The sequence below is a fragment of the Danio rerio genome, chromosome 16 (assembly GCF_049306965.1).
Source record: "Danio rerio strain Tuebingen ecotype United States chromosome 16, GRCz12tu, whole genome shotgun sequence".
In the NCBI taxonomy this organism is placed as follows: domain Eukaryota; kingdom Metazoa; phylum Chordata; class Actinopteri; order Cypriniformes; family Danionidae; genus Danio; species Danio rerio.
In genome coordinates, this window is record NC_133191.1 from 26,945,001 (window position 1) to 26,968,532 (window position 23,532).

At 36.6% G+C, this 23,532-nt stretch overlaps 2 protein-coding genes across 4 annotated transcripts in view; one reads left to right on the forward strand and one right to left on the reverse strand.

Moving 5' to 3' along the window:
- Nucleotides 1-14,609, reverse strand: part of derl1 (derlin 1) — a 20,905-nt gene extending 6,296 nt beyond the window's left edge. Inside the window, exons 1-4 of the mRNA NM_213444.2 lie at nucleotides 14,275-14,609; nucleotides 1,684-1,795; nucleotides 591-655; nucleotides 255-281 (exon numbers count right to left, since the gene is read on the reverse strand). Coding sequence (NP_998609.2) covers nucleotides 255-281; nucleotides 591-655; nucleotides 1,684-1,795; nucleotides 14,275-14,427 — 357 coding nt within the window. The 5' untranslated portion in view covers nucleotides 14,428-14,609. The remainder of the gene's footprint in view (nucleotides 1-254; nucleotides 282-590; nucleotides 656-1,683; nucleotides 1,796-14,274) is intronic.
- A 221-nt stretch (nucleotides 14,610-14,830) lies between these two features.
- nsmce2 (NSE2 (MMS21) homolog, SMC5-SMC6 complex SUMO ligase) lies at nucleotides 14,831-23,399 on the forward strand. 3 transcript variants are annotated; one of them, XM_005158124.5, is made up of 7 exons: nucleotides 14,831-15,058; nucleotides 15,153-15,277; nucleotides 19,231-19,343; nucleotides 19,422-19,575; nucleotides 19,713-19,804; nucleotides 19,894-20,000; nucleotides 23,091-23,399. In XM_005158124.5, the coding sequence occupies exons 2-7, from the start codon at nucleotides 15,163-15,165 to the stop codon at nucleotides 23,200-23,202; spliced, it is 693 nt and encodes a 230-aa protein (XP_005158181.1). In that variant the 5' UTR covers nucleotides 14,831-15,058; nucleotides 15,153-15,162; the 3' UTR covers nucleotides 23,203-23,399. The 3 variants fall into 3 exon arrangements, with proteins under 3 accessions (XP_005158181.1, XP_005158182.1, NP_001122190.1); XM_005158125.5 differs by having other exon boundaries at nucleotides 14,831-14,996; NM_001128718.1 differs by having other exon boundaries at nucleotides 14,851-14,862; nucleotides 23,091-23,250.
- Nucleotides 23,400-23,532: the final 133 nt, after the last annotated feature.

Sequence of the window (23,532 nt, forward strand, 5' to 3'; positions counted from 1 at the left end):
CTAAATACATTGAGTTGCTGCCATGTGATTTAGCCGATTAGAAATTTACGTTAACGAGCAATTGGACAGGTGTACCTAATAAAACAGTTATTTCAAATTGTAATACTACACCACAATGTTGCTATTTTTAAACTGTATTTTCTTATCATGCAGCACTCAAGAAAACACAGTTTTAAATCTATTTTATGGGTCAATTATAAATTCTAGCTAAAATGGAGTGGATGATTTAGATATATTAAGATATATAATCTTACCTGCATGTCCATCATTAAGCCTGTTATCTGAATCATAAATATTAAGGACAGATAAAAGCTGTAAAATAAATGTGACTCATAGAAAATATTTTGCTTGTTCAGTAGAACGTTTAAAGCATGAAAACCACATCCTCAAGGGATATTACGTCTTTAATGCAATATACGAAAATGCTGAATTCAGCACAACTCATTCACAGTTAATGTAGGCATTCACCGCACAGATGCAAATCATTTCATGACACTAAATAATCACTTGTTTGCTCTGCACGGAATGACACATTTAATCTTTTAAAATATTACAGTATGGTGTGTGTGTGTGGAGTGCAGAAAGGATACGACAATGCAAATCCAGTTGAACAGAAGCATGAACATGTAATCTGCAGGTCTTCCATCAAAAGCCCCTGTAAAAGAGAGAAGGATGAAAGTCACATCCTAAGCTAATTATTTCACTTACTCTTACTAAAGATACTGTATACTGAAGTAAATGTTAAAAGGGAATTAAAAATAAAAAACTAAAAAACTAATGCAATCACCAGAAGCCCAATAAAGCTATTTTATTTCATATAAAGTGGGTTTGCAGAAAAATCACATGACCAGCTGAATGTTTTATTTTGATAATCCTCTTATTACTGGACATTTTCACTCATGGAATTAATCATGACTATGATTACAGCATTTCTTACAACTGCATTAGTAAAAAGTTTTGTCAGTATGTTGACTTTCTCAGAATAAAAGTCTGTTCACATCATAAAGAGTAACTGTAATGTTAACCATATTACCATTTACTTTATACAATACACATTATACATTGACTTGAAGAGACAGTTTACCAAAAACATAACATTCTGTCCTCATTTAGTCACGCTTCAGTTGCTTAAAATATGTTTGAGTTTCTTCTGTTGAACATAAAAGAAGCTATTAAGAAAAAAAGAAATGTTGGTCTCCGTTGACTTCCATAGGAAAAACAACCTATGGAAGTCAATAGTGACTTTCGAACATTCTTCAAAATCTCTTCTTTTGTGTTCAATAGGGGAAAAAACTTGAAAGGTCTTGAACCACTTGAGAGAGAGAAAAAATAATGAGTAAATGTTTATTTATGGGTGAACTATTCCTTTAAATGCTGACACATTAAGTGAATTCTTATAGTGTTAAACTGTTCATCAGCTGAAACAAATATTCCAATTATCTATATAGCTGCGGAGTGGACTTTTAAAACAATATATCATCACTGCTATGCATGGGCCATAATTATGAAGATTTAATACTTGTTCTAATTTTATGAGCAAATAAAGTTCACAGAACAACTATTAGGATAATGACACAGACATGACTGCAGAACTAGTTTTATAGCATTTTTGCGCTTTATTTGAAAATTTTCATATTACTGTCCTATATTGCTGTGGTCATTATTTTAAGACAAAGAAGTTACCCGTTTCAAGCCTCGATGAGTACTGGTAGAGGAAATACAAATTAACCAAGTAGAGAAAACCTGTGCCTGGACCAACTGGGAAATACAACGTTGCAGTAATCGGTCTCCATATCTGTTGAAAGAACACAGGAAAATGATTAATGACTTGACCCTACTGAAAGTACTGAAGCATCAAAGTAGATATTGACGGTTTACTTACACACACACACAAACAAACAAACAAACACACACACACACACACACACACACACACACACACACACACACACACACACACACACAATTATATCTTATGTATACACTGTTGTTTTAGCAAGAACAATATTCATACAGCCATCTCATTCACTTTTAATTATTTTGACTGCTTGAAATGCTGCTTTTTGAAACTTTTAAAAGATTTTTCAATATTTTATTTTTTAGAACAACCCCTTCCTCAACAATTTAACACTTTAAAAGATGAGGAAATAAATAAAAAATGATATTATATATTTTTAAAAACAAAATAAAATACATAATGCAAAATAAATAAATAAATACTGCCATAATAAATACTTTTTAGGGGATACATTTGTTCATCAAGTTATATTGTGCTACATTGTAGTTACCTCAGATCGCATTGGCAATAGTTTAAGTAACCTCAATGTACAGATCTAAATATGTTGGAATACCTTTCCATCTCTTCAGAAAAATATTATCTGACATGCAGTCATTTTTTCCATTACATAGACCTGTTTAAGTCACTGAGCCACCTTTGGAGAACCTTTTTCCATCCAATATACTATTTTGCAAGCAGTAATACTATCCTCAGTACAAATCCTGTTTCATCAGTAAACATTTTTGAGCAGTGCTCCCAGTCAGCACACAACTGGATTAAGGGGTATTTCTATATCTAATATTTTATCCATTTCTTTTTTTTTTTTAACAATTCTCCAAAATTCCTGAATCTTAGTCCGTAAAAATGTGGGGAGGATCTCCAATTTTACCACATTTTCTCGAACACAAAGCAACAGATGGTCATTTTACACATGTAGAAATTTTCTAAGAGACATGTTTAAGGGATTATATGCAAGATCCTTCATTCATTGTCTTAGGTAAACCCAAATCTCCACTCAATTATCACACTTAAGAGGGAAAATGTGCTTTATGCAATATTAAAATAATATGAAGCTTGAAACATCAGAATCGGTATCGGCCGATCACCATGACAAGGAATTGGTACTCGGCTCCCAAAAATCCTGATCACAGTTGAAGTCAGAATTATTAGCTCCCCTTTAAATTTTTTTTCTTTTTTAAATATTTCCCAAATGATGTTTAACAGAGCAAGAAAATTGTTGAAGTATGTCTGATAATATTTTGTCCTCTGGAGAAAATCCTATTTGTTTTATTTCGGCTAGAATAAAAGCAGTTGAAAATTTTTTAAACACCATGTAAAGGTCAAAATTATTAGCCCCTTTAAGCTACATTTTTTATTATTGGCCTACAGAACAAACCATCGTTATACAATAACTTGCCTAATTACCCTAACCTGCCTAGTTAACCTAATTAACCAAGTTAAGCCTTTAAATGTCACTTTAAGCTGTATAGAAGTGTCCTAAAAATATATAGTAAAATATTATTTAGGGTCATCATGGGAGGTAAAATAAATCGGTTATTAGAAATGAGTCTTTAAAACTATTATATTTAGAAATGTGTAGAAAAAAAATCTAAACATTATCAAATAATAATAATAATAATAATTATATAAATGACTAATGCACATTTTAACTTATTTTACATTTTGTTATTGGCGTAATTTTCAGGATTCACAAATAAAATAAAAATTATATATATATAAAATAAAAAAATAATAAATAAATAAATAAATAAATAAATATATATATATATATATATATATATATATATATATATATATATATATATATATATATATATATATATATATATATATTTACAGAACGGTTTGCAGAGACAGAGGCGCAATGACATTATGAAGACGCAATAATGTTTAGATTCTTGCACAGAAGATTCAGCTTCAAAAGACCTCAATGTATCATCAGAGGACATGGTTATTAATCTGGTTTTTGCTAGTATGTTTTTTGACTCTAAAGGTGGCAGTTGACTTGCAATTTATAAATCACCCAGGAGTTTCAGTTTCAGCTACAACCCTTTTTAAACGCTCTACTCAAGAAAAAAAAGTCACCTACATCTTACATAGCCTGAGGGTGGCATAAATTAACAGCAAATTTTCACATTGAGCTGAACTCAATGCCTTAAAGAAGAAATCAAGAACAGTCACTGAAAATATACACGCGCCAGCACGATTTGTATGCAATCACCAGCACTGCCTGAAAGTTCAGATAAAATGGAGTGGCTTCCATGCTTGCACTGCAGATTTGATTCCCCACACATTCTGAAGTCATTATTACCCATATGCCCGAGCACAACTGCAGCTATTACACCAGACACAAACTGACACTCATCTGGCCTGTTATCCAGATTTGCTCCGTAATTCCCAGACTAGAAAAAAAAACTAGGTCAGTAAACAACAAACGCACAACCCTGCACATTTTTTAAAACTCTCCAGTGTTTAATTTGCCCTCAGCACAATGACTGCACATGCACACATTATCCCTCTCTGTATTCTCCGTCTGTCTCGTCCTCCTCCCTCACTTCTAGTTCTTTCTCTCCTCCCTCTTCTGAGCTAGCAGGGATTTTGGGTCGGTCTGGAGGACTGTGAATCCGCTGAGCAGCAATGCTTTGATGTTGGCGTCTGAAGCGGCTCTGCGGTAGTCAGGCAGTCCAGCGCAGCGGCCTCTGCAGCAGAAAACACGCAGACTCGCTAGTGTGTGAAGAGAGAGAGAGGTGACCTCTGTGGACTGCAGCGCACAGAGAAGTGGGTTAAAAAGCACAGCAGGGTTGGTATGCCGTGAGAGGACGGGGAGAGCTTTGTTTGGCAGCTTCTCGCCAGCTAAATGATTCAGCTCTGTAAAACAGTAGAAACTTGTACAGACAGGATAGAGGTCATAAATTGTTAGCCACTAGCTAGTTGTGTCTTAATAGCAGCACGAGTGGATAAATCACAGAAAATCTGTATGAAAAAGAGCTCAACCTTTAAGTGGCTAAATTATAACCAAAATTGCAGCTACCCAAAAAAAAAGAAGAATCATCGCTGGTTAATTAGCCATTAGCAGAGGTCAAACGCTCTGTGTCTGAATGTTCAGTGCATCATTTAAGAAGACGTGTCATGGAAACAGATTAAAAGCATTATTGATGCCATTTGCAAACTATATCAGCTAAAAATGCCAGTAAAATCTCACTGTTTAGGACACAGTGACATTTGATAAATGTTAAACACCACAAGTGTTACCAGATAGTGTAAAGTGGGTATGCAGATGCATTATAACATTTATTTTAGAGGCTTTTCTTCTTCAAGAATTATTTATTAATCCACTTCCAGTCGAAGTCAGAATTATTAGCTCCCCTGCTTATTTTTTTTCATCAAATTCTGTTTAACGGAGGGAAGATTTTTTCCAACACATTTCTAAACATAATAGTTTTAATAACTCATTTCTAATCACTGATTTATTTTATATTTGCCATGATGACATTAAATAATATTTAACTAGGTATTTTAAGACACTTCTTTACAGCTTAAAGTGACATTTAAAGGCTTAACTAGGTTAACTAGGCAGGGTAGGGTAAGTAGGCAAGTTATTGAAAACGATGTTTTGTTCTGTAAACTATCGAAAAAGAATATAGCTTAAAGGGGCTAATAATATTGACCTTAAAATCATTTTTAAAAAATATTATCATACATACTGTGAAAATGTCCTTGCTCTGTTAAACATAATCTGGGAAACATTTAAAAAAGAAAAAAAAAAGAAATCGAATGGGGGCTAATAATTCTGACTTCAACTGTATATGGTGGCTGTTTAAAAGAGTGACTATTAATATTTTAGATTAGTGGTTCTTCAAGCCCACATTTCCAGCACAATATTCAGTGCCTGACTCCATATATGTCAAGATATTTCTGCTGTGATTATTTCAAAATTTTCAATTTTGCAGTGATACAATTTATTTACATGATTAATTAATTAAATACGCTAAAAAATGAATGAACCGCCTTTTTGGTATTCCGTTAGTATTCTTTATTGCAAAATTATGTGAACCTGAAAACAAGGTGAGGAAAACTAAAATGAAAACTGCTTTCAGTTCTTGATTTGAACTTGACTGTTTTCAGTTAATTGTTTATTAAAACAGCTTGAATTACATAATCATACAGCAAATCAATGCAGCAAATATATAATATTATTGTTATTTTTTGTAATGTACAATTTGCATTATGTAATCCTTTCATCAAAACCATTTCAGTCAAAATTTAACTAAATTTTTTTTATCTATTTCTTCCACACAAAACTGTAATTTACAAACTTTTCTAAAGGAAGTCTCCATAACCTATACTAGGGGTTCCCAAACTTTTCAGCTCACAACCCCTAAAATAACAATACCAGTGACTTGCGACCCCCACATTTCTTGGAAGTGGTTATAAATATAAAACATTGTGCACACAACAGTAGGCCTATATAAACATGAGCATATTGACAACACAAAAAAGTGCAACAGTCTAACAATCATATAATTTTTATAGTCATTTATTAATTTGTTTAATTTAACCTCAGCTAAAGAGACTGGTGAGCACAATGTTCACAGCACAAGTCATTCTTGGTTTAATTTTTGAAACCACCAAGCCAGAGATCATTCTCAGTGTTCAGTTGCGGCCTGTATGTATTTTAAATGTATTTGATTGCCATAAAGGTGTCTAAAAGTTTAACCTGGTGCGTTATAATGTAAACACACCAATCCTATGAAAAAAAAATTATTGAAAGCCTGACAGCTTTTTATTTGCATGTTGTTTTTGATGCAACTATTAACTACTATTTTTTATCTTCTGTGGGTTATGCATTAAATATGGTAATACATTTACATTTAGTCATTTAGCAGACGCTTTTAGTTTAATAACATTCTTTTTACTTTTGGAAATCATTAAGTGACCCCCACTCTGGGAAACACTAACCTATATTGCATTTACATGAACACGTGCTATAACAGGTGCACACATTTTGGTGAAATAATGGATACAAATGTTTCTAACAAGTTTCACTACGCTGTTTTTCACTGTTACCCCACAAACAAATAGCTTTGCGCCACCTGGTGGAAACTGCTGAAACTGAAAACACCAAATAATCAATTGTCAGGCTTGAGGACATGTTCTCAGACAATAAATTAATGTCTCTACGGAGTTACTAATAAGTACCAATTGTCCAGCCAACATTTTTTTTACGTTTTAGAGATATCTTATACTGAGAAGTTATTATTTTTATCATCAGTAAAGATGTCTGTAGGTCGATTTTATAGGTCTGTATGTTCAATCCCATCTCCTGTCATCCAGAGCATTAAAACCAAATAGGAGGAAGAGTTTGATACTGATGAGGAAACATGGGATATTTGGTCTAATGCTAAGAAAATATCTGTCTGTACATGTACAAGAGAAACACAATATCAAATAGTACATAGAAAACAATAAAAATCAGACTTCTGTTAATAATCAATGTGACCATCTTGAATAATAGTTTTGCCATGTTTAACTAAATTTTGTCAGAATTAGGCATAGTGTTTCCATTCCTTTTTAGGTCACAACACGCAACTATATTCTAATTTGGCATAATAAATAAAGGTAAGAATATTTTAATATTCCAATATCTGATTATTCTCGAACATCTCACTGCAGAGAGAAGCAGTGCTTGTGAACTCAAAATTCAATCTGGCAGCCTACGAAAAGCCTATTGTCCCGGAAGTAGCCTAGTAGACGCGTAGTTGACTCTCATTGGTTGAGCACGAACCAGGCGGGGGCGCGCTTAATTTTCTTTATTTTTGTCTTATTTCGCTACTTTTGATTCAAACTGCGTTTTCAAAATAAAAAATTTACCTCAAGTATAAAAATATAATTGTAAGGAACAGATGAAAGCGGAGTCGGGGTTCAATCTTTAACTGGCTGGCAGGAGCCGCCAGTGGCGGGTCACATGACCTGCCACTGGCTGGTGGCAGCCGCCAGTGTCCAACTGTCGGGTAGCATGACCTGCCAGTGGCAGCCGCATTTTACCCGGCAGTTGACAACTGGCAGCCAGAGCCTGGTTGGAAGACATATTAACAACTGGCTGGTGGGTCAGGTGACCTACCAGTGACTGCTTGGTCGCCATTAACAACTGGCTAGTGGGTCAGGTGTCCTACCAGGGGCTGCTTGGTAGCAGGTAAGGTCTACCCAAGCAGCTCAGTTTAATAGTGCTTAAGCCCTCTGAGTGTGGCGTCTAATTAGCACTCTCTTTCTGGGGAATCAAATTATTAATTTATGAAATGTATAGTCTTCATGGTATTCTGGTTTACATACCTTATATTTGCAGCAAAAATATTCGAAATAAGGTTTTCAAATGACCCTTTAACAGACTGGTGGGATATTGACGCTAATCAACTTGCAGTCTCCAGCCAGTTAGCTCAGAGTTTAACGCGTTCACTTACTCTTTCTCTGCAGCTGTTTACATTGATTTACCATCATGAATATAATCTTCTGGACCCTTTCTATTATAAATTGGGCATATTAGTCAGGTTTATTCCAGATACAGTGCTCAAAATTGCCATGATTACAACTGGCTGGTCACGCGCAGCTCCACCAGCGCACGCGCAGGTAATGCGTAAGCGCGATCACTATCTTAGTCTGGCGCGTGTCCTCGCGCTCTCTTCCAGATGAATTACATCTTTAATTCATGAAATGTGTATTCTTTTGTGTACACTTGTTTAGACATTTATAGCAGTGTTTCCTCAAAGAAACGCTTCAAACAGCCCTTAAACTGACCGGTGGGTTTGCAACACTCGCTGCGTCACCAGCCAGGTAGCCCGGAGTTTAACGCGTTCACTTTCTCTTTCTCTACAGCTGTTTACATTGATTTACCATCATGAATATAATCTTCTGGACCCTTTCTATTATAAATTGGGCATATTAGTCAGGTTTATTCCAGATACAGTGCACAAAATTGCCATGATTACAACTGGCTGGTCACGCCCTCCTCATGGGAGCTTTAAAAGCGCACGCGCTGGTCATGCGTACCCCTGTAAGCGCGATCACTATCTTAGTCTGGCGCGTGTCCTCGCGCTCTCATCCAGATGAATTACATCTTTAATTCATGAAATGTGTATTCTTTTGTGTCTACTTGTTTAGACATTTATAGCAGTGTTTCCTCAAAGAAGCGCTTCAAACAGCCCTTAAACTGACCGGTGGGTTTGCAGCACTCGCTGCGTCACCAGCCAGGTAGCCCGGAGTTTAACGCGTTCACTTTCTCTTTCTCTACAGCTGTTTACATTGATTTACCATCATGAATATAATCTTTTGGACCCTTTCTATTATAAATTGGACATATTAGTCAGGTTTATTCCAGATACAGTGCTCAAAATTGCCTTCATTACAACTGGCTGGTCACGCCCTCCCATTGGTCCACCAGCACACGCGCTGGTTATGCGTAAGCGCGAGCACTATCTCAGACGGGCGCGTGTCCTCGCGCTCTCTTCCAAAGATATTATATTTTTAATTCATGAAATGTGTATTATTTTGTGTACATTTGTTTAGACCTTTGCAGGCTTGCAGCAGTGCTTCCTCAAATAAGCGCTTCAAACAGCCCTTAAACTGACCGGTGGGTTTGCAGCACTCTGCGTCACCAGCCAGTTAGCTCGGAGTTTTACGCGTTCACTTTCTCTTTCTCTGCAGCTGTTTACATTGATTTACCATCATTAATATAATCTTCTGGACCCTTTCTATTATAAATGGGGCATATTAGTCAGGTTTATTCCAGATACAGTGCTCAAAATTGCCATGATTACAACTGGCTGGTCACGCCCTCCCCATGCACGCGCTGGTTATGCGTAAGCGCGATCACTATCTTAGACGGGCGCGTGTCCTCGCGCTCTCTTCCAGAGATATTATATTTTTAATTCATGAAATGTGTATTCTTTTGTGTCTACTTGTTTAGATATTTATAGCAGTGTTTCCTCAAAGAAGCGCTTCAAACAGCCCTTAAACTGACCGGTGGGTTTGCAACACTCGCTGCGTCACCAGCCAGGTAGCCCGGAGTTTAACGCGTTCACTTTCTCTTTCTCTACAGCTGTTTACATTGATTTACCATCATGAATATAATCTTCTGGACCCTTTCTATTATAAATTGGGCATATTAGTCAGGTTTATTCCAGACACAGTGCTCAAAATTGCCATGATTACAACTGGCTGGTCACGCCCTCCCCATGCACGCGCTGGTTATGCGTAAGCGCGATCACTATATTAGTCTGGCGCGTGTCCTCGCGCTCTCTTCCAGATGAATTACATCTTTAATTCATGAAATGTGTATTCTTTTTTGTACACTTGTTTAAACATTTATAGCAGTGTTTCCTCAAAGAAGCGCTTCAAACAGCCCTTAAACTGACCGGTGGGTTTGCAGCACTCTGCGTCACCAGCCAGTTAGCCCGGAGTTTAACGCGTTCACTTTCTCTTTCTCTGCAGCTGTTTACATTGATTTACCATCATGAATATAATCATCTGGACCCTTTCTATTATAAATTGGGCATATTAGTCAGGTTTATTCCAGATACAGTGCTCAAAATTGCCATGATTACAACTGGCTGGTCACGCCCTCCCAGCTCCGCCAGTGCACTCGCGCTCAGATTTTGACGCTTGTCTTAGCACTCTCAATACAAGCAATCAAAATTTCATGTACAATATTTTTTTATACTTTAAAGTCTATTGCGTTACATCAGTGATATTTCTAGCAAATTCATCACAGACAAGGTCAAACGACCCTTAAACAGACTGGTGGGTTATGGACGCTCAGCTTCAGTCGGCAGACAGTCAGCACCGTGTAGGCTATTACTTTCTCTGCAGCTTTATGACAATGCATAGATAATTACCAACACGTTGAATTACAATACAAATAGCAGATTTACTCAATAAATGCGTCGATAATATCCACTGATTTTATATAGTCAATCTAATGAACTCATAAACAATTTAAAATGCAACAAATATTTGTTTGGGCCCAAACTACAAAACTAGATTTATAACATATTTTAGTATCAGTTTTGCTTAAGTTGCACACTAGTTTGATAATGTATAAATATCTTTTTATATAAATCATGCTGAAAAGCAAATAGGTTAGGCAGCATGATACCAGGGGCTTCGGAGTACACATGAAAATACATGAATAACACCCATCTTGAAAAGCATACACTTATTTATGATCTAGTACAATAAATATTGTAGTTTAATGAAACAGCACGAAGAAAAGTTGCCGCGTCCCTTGGTGTACATAAATATTGTGTATGCGGTGTCAGGCATCAAGCCGATTACTATTATTTGGGGTCTATTTGTTTACATAAACATTTTGAACAACAAAAGTATCTGCCGCAATAAAACTAATGTCTCCCTTTGCCCTTTATTAGAAGTCTAGGTCAGTCAGATCAAAAAGTAATGTTGATTGGTTTAATTATATTTGATTTAGAGCTTGTTATGTCAATTTAATTTTCCAACATTCCGACAGTATTTTTAAGTTATTAAATATAATAGGTTTTGCACTTTTGCCAAAATGTTTAATGGCTGTCAGAGGAATGAGTTATCATTTATAGACATTAGTGCTACTAGCATAGATTGGTAAAATAGGTATCCAGCTTGTGATATTTTTGAGCTGCTATATTGTCTATTCTCATTTAAAAAAAACAACAACAAATGTTTAGTAATGAAATGAACAATAATGTTTAATAAGTGAAAGCCTAAATCAACAACAAAAAATCCTAATAATACTGTAGTACAAAGATTATCAGAAAAGAACAGTTAACAGGTCCATAAATATATATAATTAAATCAAATTTGTGTAAATATATGTACAATATAAAAATAATTATAGCATGTGCATGGGTGTGTCTGACAATTGGTTTTAATAGAAATTATTTCAGACAGGGTGTTGTTGCAATTGTCATTTCAGCTTGGAATCTGTGGAAGTCCTCAGTTTTTTTCAACATCAGAATGGTGATCTAAACAGAATAAAACAGTGTCATTATAAAACAAAAGCCGGTACATTCCGATGTTTCGACCACTGATTAATAAAAGTACCAAGCCTAAAACAAAATTATATATATGCTGGTGGAGCTTCATGGAGAGAGCGTGACCAGCCAGTTGTAATCATGGCAATTTTGAGCACTGTATCTGGAATAAACCTGACTAATATGCCCAATTTATAATAGAAAGGGTCCAGAAGATTATATTAATGATGGTAAATCAATGTAAACAGCTGCAGAGAAAGAGAAAGTGAACGCGTAAAACTCCGAGCTAACTGGCTGGTGACGCAGAGTGCTGCAAACCCACCGGTCAGTTTAAGGGCTGTTTGAAGCGCTTCTTTGAGGAAACACTGCTATAAATGTCTAAACAAGTGTACAAAAAAGAATACACATTTCATGAATTAAAAATGTAATTCATCTGGAAGAGAGCGCGAGGACACGCGCCAAACTGAGATAGTGATCGCGCTTACGCATAACCAGCGCGTGCATGGGGAGGGCGTGACCAGCCAGTTGTAATCATGGCAATTTTGAGCACTGTGTCTGGAATAAACCTGACTAATATGCCCAATTTATAATAGAAAGGGTCCAGAAGATTATATTCATGATGGTAAATCAATGTAAACAGCTGTAGAGAAAGAGAAAGTGAACGCGTTAAACTCCGGGCTACCTGGCTGGTGACGCAGCGAGTGTTGCAAACCCACCGGTCAGTTTAAGGGCTGTTTGAAGCGTTTCTTTGAGGAAACACTGCTATAAATGTCTAAACAAGTGTACACAAAAGAATACACATTTCATGAATTAAAGATGTAATTCATCTGGAAGAGAGCGCGAGGACACGCGCCAGACTAAGATAGTGATCGCGCTTACGCATTACCTGCGCGTGCGCTGGTGGAGCTGCGCGTGACCAGCCAGTTGTAATCATGGCAATTTTGAGCACTGTATCTGGAATAAACCTGACTAATATGCCCAATTTATAATAGAAAGGGTCCAGAAGATTATATTCATGATGGTAAATCAATGTAAACAGCTGCAGAGAAAGAGTAAGTGAACGCGTTAAACTCTGAGCTAACTGGCTGGAGACTGCAAGTTGATTAGCGTCAATATCCCACCAGTCTGTTAAAGGGTCATTTGAAAACCTTATTTCGAATATTTTTGCTGCAAATATAAGGTATGTAAACCAGAATACCATGAAGACTATACATTTCATAAATTAATAATTTGATTCCCCAGAAAGAGAGTGCTAATTAGACGCCACACTCAGAGGGCTTAAGCACTGTTAAACTGAGCTGCTTGGGTAGACGTTAGTACCAGCCAGTTGTATTGACAGCTATTTCAGTGCTGTGTCTGATTAACTAGTTTAATGTGCCCAATGCCTAAATGAAAAGCTCCATTATATTACTTTCAGAGAAATTAAAAAAAGCAAGGGAAGCAAACTCAGACCTCCATATTTTGTAGATTTGAGCACACTTTATTTGTAATAAACATTCAGAAATTACCATCATTAAGAATAAATCTGTAAAAATGTTCATATTGTTTATTGTTAACACATTTGATGAAATGAAAGGTCATATGACCTACCAGTTGCCAACTGCCACCAAGCAGCCCCTGGTAGGACGCCTGACTCACCAGCCAGTTGTTAATGGCCACCAAACAGCCACTGGTAGGACACCTGACCCACCAGCCAGTTGTTAATGTCCACCAAACAGCCACTGGTAGGACACCTGACCCACCAGCCAGTTGTTAATGTCCACCAAACAGCCACTGGTAGGACACCTGACCCACCAGCCAGTTGTTAATGTCCACCAAACAGCCACTGGTAGGACACCTGACCCACCAGTCAGTTGTTAATTTCCACCAAGCAGTCACTGGTAGGACACCTGACCCACCAGCCAGTTGTTGAAGGCCACCAACCAGGCTCTGGCTGCCAGTTGTCAACTGCCGGGTAAAATGCGCTGCCACTGGCAGGTCATGCTACCTGACAGTTGGACACTGGCGGCTGCCACCAGCCAGTGGCAGGTCATGTGACCCGCCACTGGCGGCTCCTGCCAGCCAGTTGAAGATTGAACCCCTACTGGGAAAGCGGGTTTAAGAATGAACACAACAGCCCACTCTGTTACTATTCTGCTTAATGACTCAGTATCGAATAAACTATACACGTTTTCCCGAATAACTTTACCTAACATTTACACTTCCTAATATACAGCAAACTACTATAGCACAAACTATTATCGCAGTGTAACATTACCAAAAAAGACTTTGAACTAAAAACCGGACAGTTGACTTTTTTAGACAGCATTACCAGCAGTTCACTATGTGAACAGCACAGTTTTGAACGCAGCCCCCTGTGTGGGCATCATTGTAGCGCTACTGCAGTGTGGGGCCTACAAGGCCTTGTCACCGCTGCTGTTATATTTACTTTCTGTATAGCTTAATGTCCTTTTAACCTACCTGAAATTTATGAAAGAACGCTTCTGGCCACAATACGAGGTACATAGGACCGATTAATCCCAGCTTCCCTATTAGCGGCACAGCAATGGAGCCAGCAAACCAGTATCGAGTGATGAAAGGTATGTTTTTAAACCAGTCCCCGATATCCGACATCTTGCCATATGACTGGAGATCCTGGAGATTCTCTGTCGTTTTTCCGCAGATGCTAATTTACAAAAAGAGCAGGTGCAACACACGAATCTTTGACCACAACGCAGAAATGCTGTTTCAGTGCTCTTCTATTTTGGTTACGCACTCCTTCCCGTTTAGTTTACATGACGTGGCCGCGCACGAACGCGTCCTCGTTGCGATTTTCCGTTTAATTTGACTGTCAAATTAACAGTCATGCAAAAAATCTAAAATATTTTTTTATTATTGACACTTAAGCATTTTAAAATATGTGTCGTATTACCTTAATAAGTTTTTATTCACAAACACTTCAACAGTTTTATGATTGCAGTGTGCATTTTTACGAAATCGAGGTCTTTTATATTGATATTTCGAAACCGGAAACAGCCTCTTTGTGGCGCTACTTTTGGCGAAGGAAGGGTTAGCATCTATTTTATTGGATGTTTTATGTATAATGACAGATATTTACTATATGTGTGTTCAAAAACATTTAAAAACTAAATGATAACGCTTAGTACATAGGCCATTACATAGTTACGTTTTGTGAGAGATAGGTAAAACTTTATTCTAAATATAAAACTCTTTGTTTAACTTTACTCGGTTTTTTATCTGTATGGTTAGTGTCACCATTTTTATAATAATTTTTCCCATACAATACACGTGAAGGGTAAATAAGGCTGGAAGTTGATGTTGAATTTGTGTTTGTTCAGTTGTGCAGAGATGTCTCTCAGTTCAGTGAACTCCACCTTGTCCAATCTCAAGTCCTGTCAAGCAGATGTTGGAGATTATATGGATATGGTGTCCGACGTTGGGCTGGGAATAGTCGAAGCACAAGGTGAGAAATATGCGTTTAGCTAAACATATCTTAGAAAGTAGACACTAATATATATTTTATAGATACATCAAACAAACAAAAAACCCACAATTCGATAGCTGAATGTACTCAATTCATGCAAACCTCAGATCCCGTACTGTATTACTCTTGACTACAGGTCAATAGTTCGGGTGAGTTTTATTCAAAGAAAATTATTCTCTTCGTCAAGGCAACATTAATGAAATATAAAATAATTGTTGAATTGTTATATATTTATTAAAATTGTTTATAACTGCTGTTTTATTGTACGTAGTTTCAAATGAAGTTATTACCCCAGTCATTATTGCTTTTATTAATATTACCATTAATAATAATAAAAAATATATTATAATTAATAATAAATATTAGAGTGATTTCTGAAGGTTCATGTGACTCTGAAGACTGGAGTAATTCATTTTTAAAATCACTGTAATAAATTATTAAATTATAAACTACAAGGTTCAATGCTAAGGATTTTTATACCGGTCCGATTGGGCCAATAATTCAAATTTTTACTTGCCCTGGCAAAATTTTCACTGGCACCACCTAAAAACACCTAAAGATAATAGCTATTTTTAGCCACATATTTTAAATAATGTGTCAAAAATAATGTCTGTGAATCTAGAATTTCAATATTTAAAGAAATGAGCAAAAAGTGTTATGCAAACAAGTTGAGTAGTATGAAAAATGTGCAGGTATTTTATTGCAGTTTGAAATTATTTAATAAAAGGTGGCTGACTTGCCAATCTGATGGCAAATTGTGCAAAACATCACTTTATTTTTTCGTTATGTTGTTCCCACGTAAATGTCTGCTTCCAAGACATTACAAACAGACCTTTTCTTTTAGCCTTATAGTTTGATGTTGGCGTCACTTCACTGTACTGGTTGTTACCAGGTTATTTGGGAGAAAAAAGAGCATGCTCAATACATCAAATCAGATAAGAGAAACCAAAAAGCAATATGGTGTTTACGACAACACTGAGAAGGTAACATTTAAAGACTTTAAAGCACAAAATTTAAATGCATGCAATTGACTAATAGTCGCATACAAATGAAACTTTAGTGATAAGGCAGCACTGTTCCAATTGGGCCAGTGATGATCTTGATCTCATCGGGCAGTCCTTATTGTTGAGCCCTGAACTACTTTTGAACAGTTATTTTATAGTGCAATAACATTTCACAATTGTACAATTTGTACTGTATTTTGATTAAATAGATGCTGTCAAGGTGAACAGGATGAGCTTGTTTTAAAAGATTTAATAATCCTACTGACCCCAAACTTTTGACTGGACATTTTCAAAAAAAAATCTTAACAAAAACAAATTTATTGTTTACAAATGCAGTCGTGTTAAGCATAAGACTCTTCTTTCAAACACTGTACTGACCCCAGACTGTTGCACAGTAGTGTATAATGTATAATTAGGGGTGTCACGATTCTCCAAATTTTCGATTCGATTACATTTTCGATTTTTAAGTCACGATTCGATTCGATTTTCGATTATGAATAATTAATTAATTAAAAACAAATTAATTATTTGTAGTCTACCGTTTAAACTACCTGACCTGTATGGTCTTTGTTTTACCCATAAACAAATCATACAGTAAATGAATAAAGGCAAGTTACACACATAATTACCACCCGTCAATCACTTTTTTCTTGTGAATAGGCAGTGATCTCTGTCGTTATTATGGCGTCGGTAAAAAAAGGTGCACAACCAACAGGAACCAGCCAACAGTATCTGAGGTTTTCGCTAAAATGACTAAGTACTAGTGTGAAAGTAAAAGATTGAAGCAGTCTTAACTAGGTTAATTAGGTTAACCAGGCAGGCTAGGGTAATTAGGCAAGTTATTGTATATTGATGGTTTGTTCTGGAGACAGTCTGAAAAACAATTAGCTTAAGGGGCTAATAAATTTGACCTTAAAATGGTTCATAAAAAATGAAGAACTGCTTTTATTCTAGCCAAAATAAAACAAATAAGACTTTGTTCAGAGGAAAAAATATTATCAGACATACTATCAACATTTCCTTGCTCTGTTAAACATCATGTTAAAAAACAACAAAGGGGGCTAATAATTCTGACTTCCACTGAATATATATTTACAGTAATTTTTTAAAATGTTTTTAAGAAAACATTCAGTTCATCAAGGCTACATTTATTAAATGTAAAAAATGTTAAATTGTTAAATATTTATCAACATTTTAAATAACTACTTTGTTATTGTATGTAGTTTCAAATAAAAGTATTACTCCAGACATTATTTCTTTTATTAATATTACCATTAATAAATATAATAATAATTAATATTAATGATTTCTGAAGGATCATGTGACTGGAGTAATGAAGCTGAAATTTCATCTTTAAAATCACTGGAATAAATGAATAAATTAAATGATAAACTACTTTAGAACAGTTATTTTACAGTGCAACATTTCACATTGCAGCCTTGGTGAGCAGAAGAAGCTTAGTTTAACATATTTAACAATCATACTGACCCCAAACTTTTGACCAGTTGTGTATAGAATATTTTATAAGCAAAAATGTGCACTTTAATTTTAACAACCCACAGACATCGTCACCGAATATAAAGCAGAGGTCAGACTTTCTCATATATACAGAGCCTCATTTCAATTTTCAGGTTTTGTAAAAATCGATCTATTAAATTAATCAATCTATTAAAGAAACGTTGGCTAGAATTCTGCATGATAGGCTTAAATTATAGAGAGACATAGCAGATGAACCGAGACTGCATCAGATCAATGTTAATCTTTCTTTCGAGCTGTCAGTGCGGAAATGAACAAAACAACGGGCCTAATACAACATATTATACAATTAAAATATAGAAAAATTAACAGATAGTAATTTCGGTCAATTTTCCTGACGGATAAACCGAGATCAGGCTTTATAAACAGCTCTCGGTAATATTTCAGCATGCTTTCACTCGCATTTACCGGTAAGAATGACATCTGGCCCTGCTCATCATTTTCTCTTCATATAGCCGTATATATGGCTATTACACGATCATAATACACTGTGATATAGCCTGGGTCGTTAGTTCGTTGCATTGTTTTGTTTTCTCACTACAATCCATCCGCTCAATAGGGCAGAGATCGTCTCATTCAGGCAATCTCAGACTGATTGATTTGGCGCGGATGCGAGCGCAACTGCTGGATATATGCCACACAAACTAACGGGGGAAACGAGACAGATTCCGAAACAAACGTCTATGTGTGAAAGCACCGTAAGATTATATTTGCACACAATTGACAGACAGTTGCAGCACGCAGCTCTGGCTCAATCTGTCAGTCAACAAGGCAGCACTGTACACTGACCCGAGCATCTCGCACACTGGCTCCGGGCTATCGGGCAGTCCTTTTTGTCGAGCGCTGATGGTTTAAGCTCTGACGATGGGTCTCCTGCGTCTGCACAGTTTAACAAGCACTTCAACAAGCGTGTTTTTTCCCGCTTGGCAAGCCAAGCTGACGTGACATGGGGCGTGGCAGCATCGACGATTCTATTTTTTGATTTGATAATCGAAATCGAGCATAAATTTCGATCGATTTTCAATTAAAATCGAAATCGTGACACCCTTATGTATAATATACATTATTATTAATAACATTGGAGTAGCTTATACATCAGTGCACAGTGCTTATGTATGTGTACAATATACTGACACTGAGGAGAAAAAACATGATTAAAGTTGTTATTTTTGTTTTAATGTGCGCATAAAAGTATTATCATAGCTTTTTTTTTTTTAGAAATAACCACTGAAGGAATATGTTTTGAGGATATTTTTATAACAATTTGGAAACATTACTGTCTGTGGAGGATAAGAGAGCTCCCAGATTTCACCTAAAATATCTTACTTTGTGTAATCAATAACATCATTTTTATATTTGGGTGAACTAACCCTTTAAGGTTTTTCATTTCAGGTATGGAAAACAGCCCATCTCTGAAGAAACTGGGGGAGATGATTATGGAGTGCTCCAGACTAGACAGTGAAATCAACTGTTTAGTGGAGTCCGTTAATGAAATGACTGCTCAGGTCTGTCTTATCTAACTAAAATCCTTCCACATTCACCAGCCAAGCCAGCGGGATGACTGTCTCTCACATGTTCTGTAGGTCAGACATGCACCTCCAGAGGCCATGGTTAATCTGAGAGGCTCTGTAAAGGACCGCTTCACTGAGCTGATCGCTGGAGTTTCAGATTCAGACCTGCGAAATCACAGCAAGGTGGTTGCTTTCAAAGAGACAGTCAGGAAATATGCCATGCAAGGTTGGAAACCCAAAAGACCACAACATGTTCACAAATGACCCTGTATTTTACACATCACAATAATTCTAAATAAGGCTCAGTCATTAAGTCTAATAAGTGTGTGTGTGTGTGTGTGTATGTGTTTGCATATGCAACAGCTCAGAATCCTGCTGAGAATGAAGAGGAAGAGCTGGATGAGGACATTGCTGTAACACAGAGCCAGACGAACTTCATTTGCCCTCTCACGCAGGTACACACTAGCAGTGTTTAAATGCAAAGAGAACACATAAGAAACAGAAATGTTATGTTATTTTAATGTATAATTTTTTGTCCTGACAGGTTGAGATGGTCAATCCAATGAAAAACAAGAAATGCAATCATTACTATGACCAAGAGGCGGTGCTTGAAATGATTAAGAACAAGCACAAAAATAGGAAGAAATTTCGGTATGTAACCACTGCTCACTTCTGTCTTCATGGCATCTTAAATGAGTGTACAAATGCATGCAGCCTGTTTTAATATTAAAAAACAAAGCAGTGCTCTCAGATTGAACTTTTTAGATTAGCTAGCAGTTTCTCAATCCACTAATTAGAGCTGTGGTGAAAAATCATTCAAGAAATTGTTTCTGCGTTGATTCAGAGATTTTCAAAACGCATCGATATTCCTTCTTGAATCAATTCTGAGGTTATTTTTTTAACAGCAGACAGCTCTCTTGGCTAGTTTTTAACTGTACACTCACATGCTCATGAGGAAGAATGCCTGCGTGTTCAGCTGAGTCATGTTAACACAGCTCACTATGGACACCTATTTTACTTTTATAAGATGTACAAAAAGACTTTGGTGTCTCTAGAAGGTGCCTGTAGAATCGCAGCTCAAATTACCCATCAGATTATTTAGTATATAATGTAGAATCTGCCCATTTTTGGTGCTGAGGACTATGTAGTAGAGGTCTGCATTCCACGGGACCTGACCAGTTTTCTTGTGGCGCGGAAATAAATTTCTGAATAAAACCCTACTGCTTTGCACTACTGCCCTCTTTGGCAAGACGAGTACACAGTTATTTTTCATGCCAAAAAAAGCATCTAAATGTGAATGTGAGAGCGCACGCATCCTCTGTCGTGCTCTATGTGTTTGTGTGTGTGGGTGAATGAGAGCGTGCAAATCCACTGTGGTGCTCTTTGTGTGTGTATCGCTTGTAATAGCCTGACTGGACTCTGTAACATCCAGCTGGGTTTTTTGGGAGGCCTATTTAACCACTTTACATTCTTTCGTGGCCCAATATGTACCTGCTAGGTGTATAGAAATAATGCTGATATGATCTATAAAACACAATCGGTAGTTGTGAAATATATTGAGTGGATATGTTTGTAAATCTGACTTTGAAGGACTCAGTGCCTCACTAGCCACAAACCTCACCGCGCAAAGGGGCAAACAAAACTGACATTTTGCCTACATTCCCTGCACAACATACACTTTTTTTTCTGTCATATCTCTCTTGGTAGTGCCCAATTTTAACGTGAGATTTTGAAAACCAGATCTAAATTTAGCAGGAACGGTTGGCTCGGGTAGAAAACAGGGCGGGTCGGGCAGCGGGTGGACAAAGACTGAATATACGGCGGGTGCGGTATAAAACTTGGCAGGAGTGGGATTAAAATTTCAGTCCCACACAGATCGTTACTTTGTAGCTGTTTGTGTAGCCTGTGACTTTAAATCCAAATTTTCTGCTTCGACATGTGTGTCTGGCTGGATAAAGACATGGGCTTCGTCCGAAACCGCCTACTACTCAGTAGGTACTGCATTTGAATTTAAACGTACTACTCGGCCGTTAGAAAAGTACGTTCTATACAGTATGAACGTGAAAAGTATGAATGGAATTCGGACGTACTACATCTGACCTGCGTCAATTGTGTCGCTTTACTCCCATTCATGATTTCGCTCGCGGGGCATCATGGTATAGCACAGCATGCATGGGATGCGCACTCTAGAATCTTGCCGGAAGTAGGAAGTCATCCGGGTACTTCTCGCATACTGATTTTCGAATTCTATGAATTCGGACATACTACTTGGCTCGCATACTGATTTTAGCGTACTATATAGTATGGAAGTATGTGGTTTCGGACGCAGCCATGGATGAAGCTGAAATAAGGCCACTAGTCAAAAATACCAGGTTTAATTGATGTATTTGTGGTGGAGATTATTCAAGCCTTTCTGAAACGATGAGTCACACACAAATGCCATTTGCAGTACATGCGCATATGCACACATATAATAGCATTTACTGCCACCATGAGGCCGTGGTGATTATGGCGGTTAAGAATTACATGCCGATTTTACTCTCTTTATCACAAGCATGCATGTTTTAAAAACGTTATAACCTTATAAACTTAATCATTGAGGTGCAGCTGATCACACAGAGTTCTAACATATGTTTTAATCCCAGTTTCTTTGCAGAAAATGGTCTGTTGACATGCGTTTACATGTTCTCATGAAGATGTGGCACTTGTCAGTCCATTTGGTGGGTGGGGAAAATTGCACTCCTACATCACGTTGTGGTGGGCCTTAAAATCACTGGGATATGGATCCTATTTTAACGTCAGAAAAAAAAAAAAAAAAAGAGACATGTTGGGTTTATATCACCCCAGTATGACAGTAGACGCACTACATCGGCAGACAGTTCTGTCCGAACAGCTTACAAAATTTTATTTTCATCATAGGTGCCTTTTAAACCTTCATTAAATTTATCACTGATTATTTTAGGTTCACGTAGTACTTATAAGGAATTAAATGCAAGCTGAGTATGGCTGTTTGTAAAGCATACAGCACAATCTGCAGGTAAAAACTAAGCTCAGTTGATTAGCGATTAATCAAAAAAAAATCCTAGAATAGTTTTCTCTGACAATTTTTCATCACAGAATCAACTATTTTTATGACAAAACCGTACATCACAGCTTCTCTTTGAATCTTTAGACCAATCAAATGCTCTCTAGTATCTAAAGTGTCGACCCTCCTACAAGACATGACTGTAATTTGTCATATGAAGGTTCAATATAAAATAGCAAAAAATGATTGCCAGCAACACCTTTTTTTGATCTGCCATGTTTAATGCAATCGTAATAATACAGAGAGGGTCCCCTGAAAGCAGGGCTACTGTAATGCTCACCTGTCTATGGCAAACAAACCTAAAAAAATGTATAGTCAGCATACAGGCAACTGTGACATTTGCAGTGAAGTCGTCTATACAGTGACTATTTTTTAGAGTAAATGGCATAGGGGATAAACAATTGAGACCGTGTTATATGGTTGCCTTTAGAGTGAATAAAGCATGGTTTCATGTTAACGTCACACTGTGTCTATTTTGATTGGCCAAAAAGACTATATTAAGTCAAAAAACTAACTCTCTCCATAATAACTTTTTTTTGTTGAGCTAATATATAAATTAATATTAGGAATTTGGTAAAAATGATGTGTACCACAAACTTTTGAACAGTAACTTGCAGAATAATGTAAAAATGCCACTTTCCCATATTTCTTCACAGTTGTCCAAAGGTTGGCTGTGGAAATGCAGATGTACAGGAGTCAGATCTTGAGCTGGACCTGATTATGAAGAGAATGATCCAGAACCAGAAGAGACAGAGCGGAAAAACCTAAAACTATCATGCAGATGTTATGGCTGTTCTCACTGAATTGGGAGCATGGTTTGTTCTAGAAAAATCCCTGAAAGCTAGAACTGAATGCAAATTTGGTTCATGTTATTGTTTATATACATTTAAAGTTTACATTTGTAATACAAATATTATTGCACTGTCAGTTATGACGTTTTCCAAAAATGTTTTTAATCATTCTCATATCGTCTCATCTTTTATTCTACAACCCATCATCAAACATAGGATGGCAACGATGACAAATATATAGCTTTAAAAATGTTAAATCGTTACTTAAGTTTTCAAACAATTTTTTTCCCAGCTGATGATACATTTT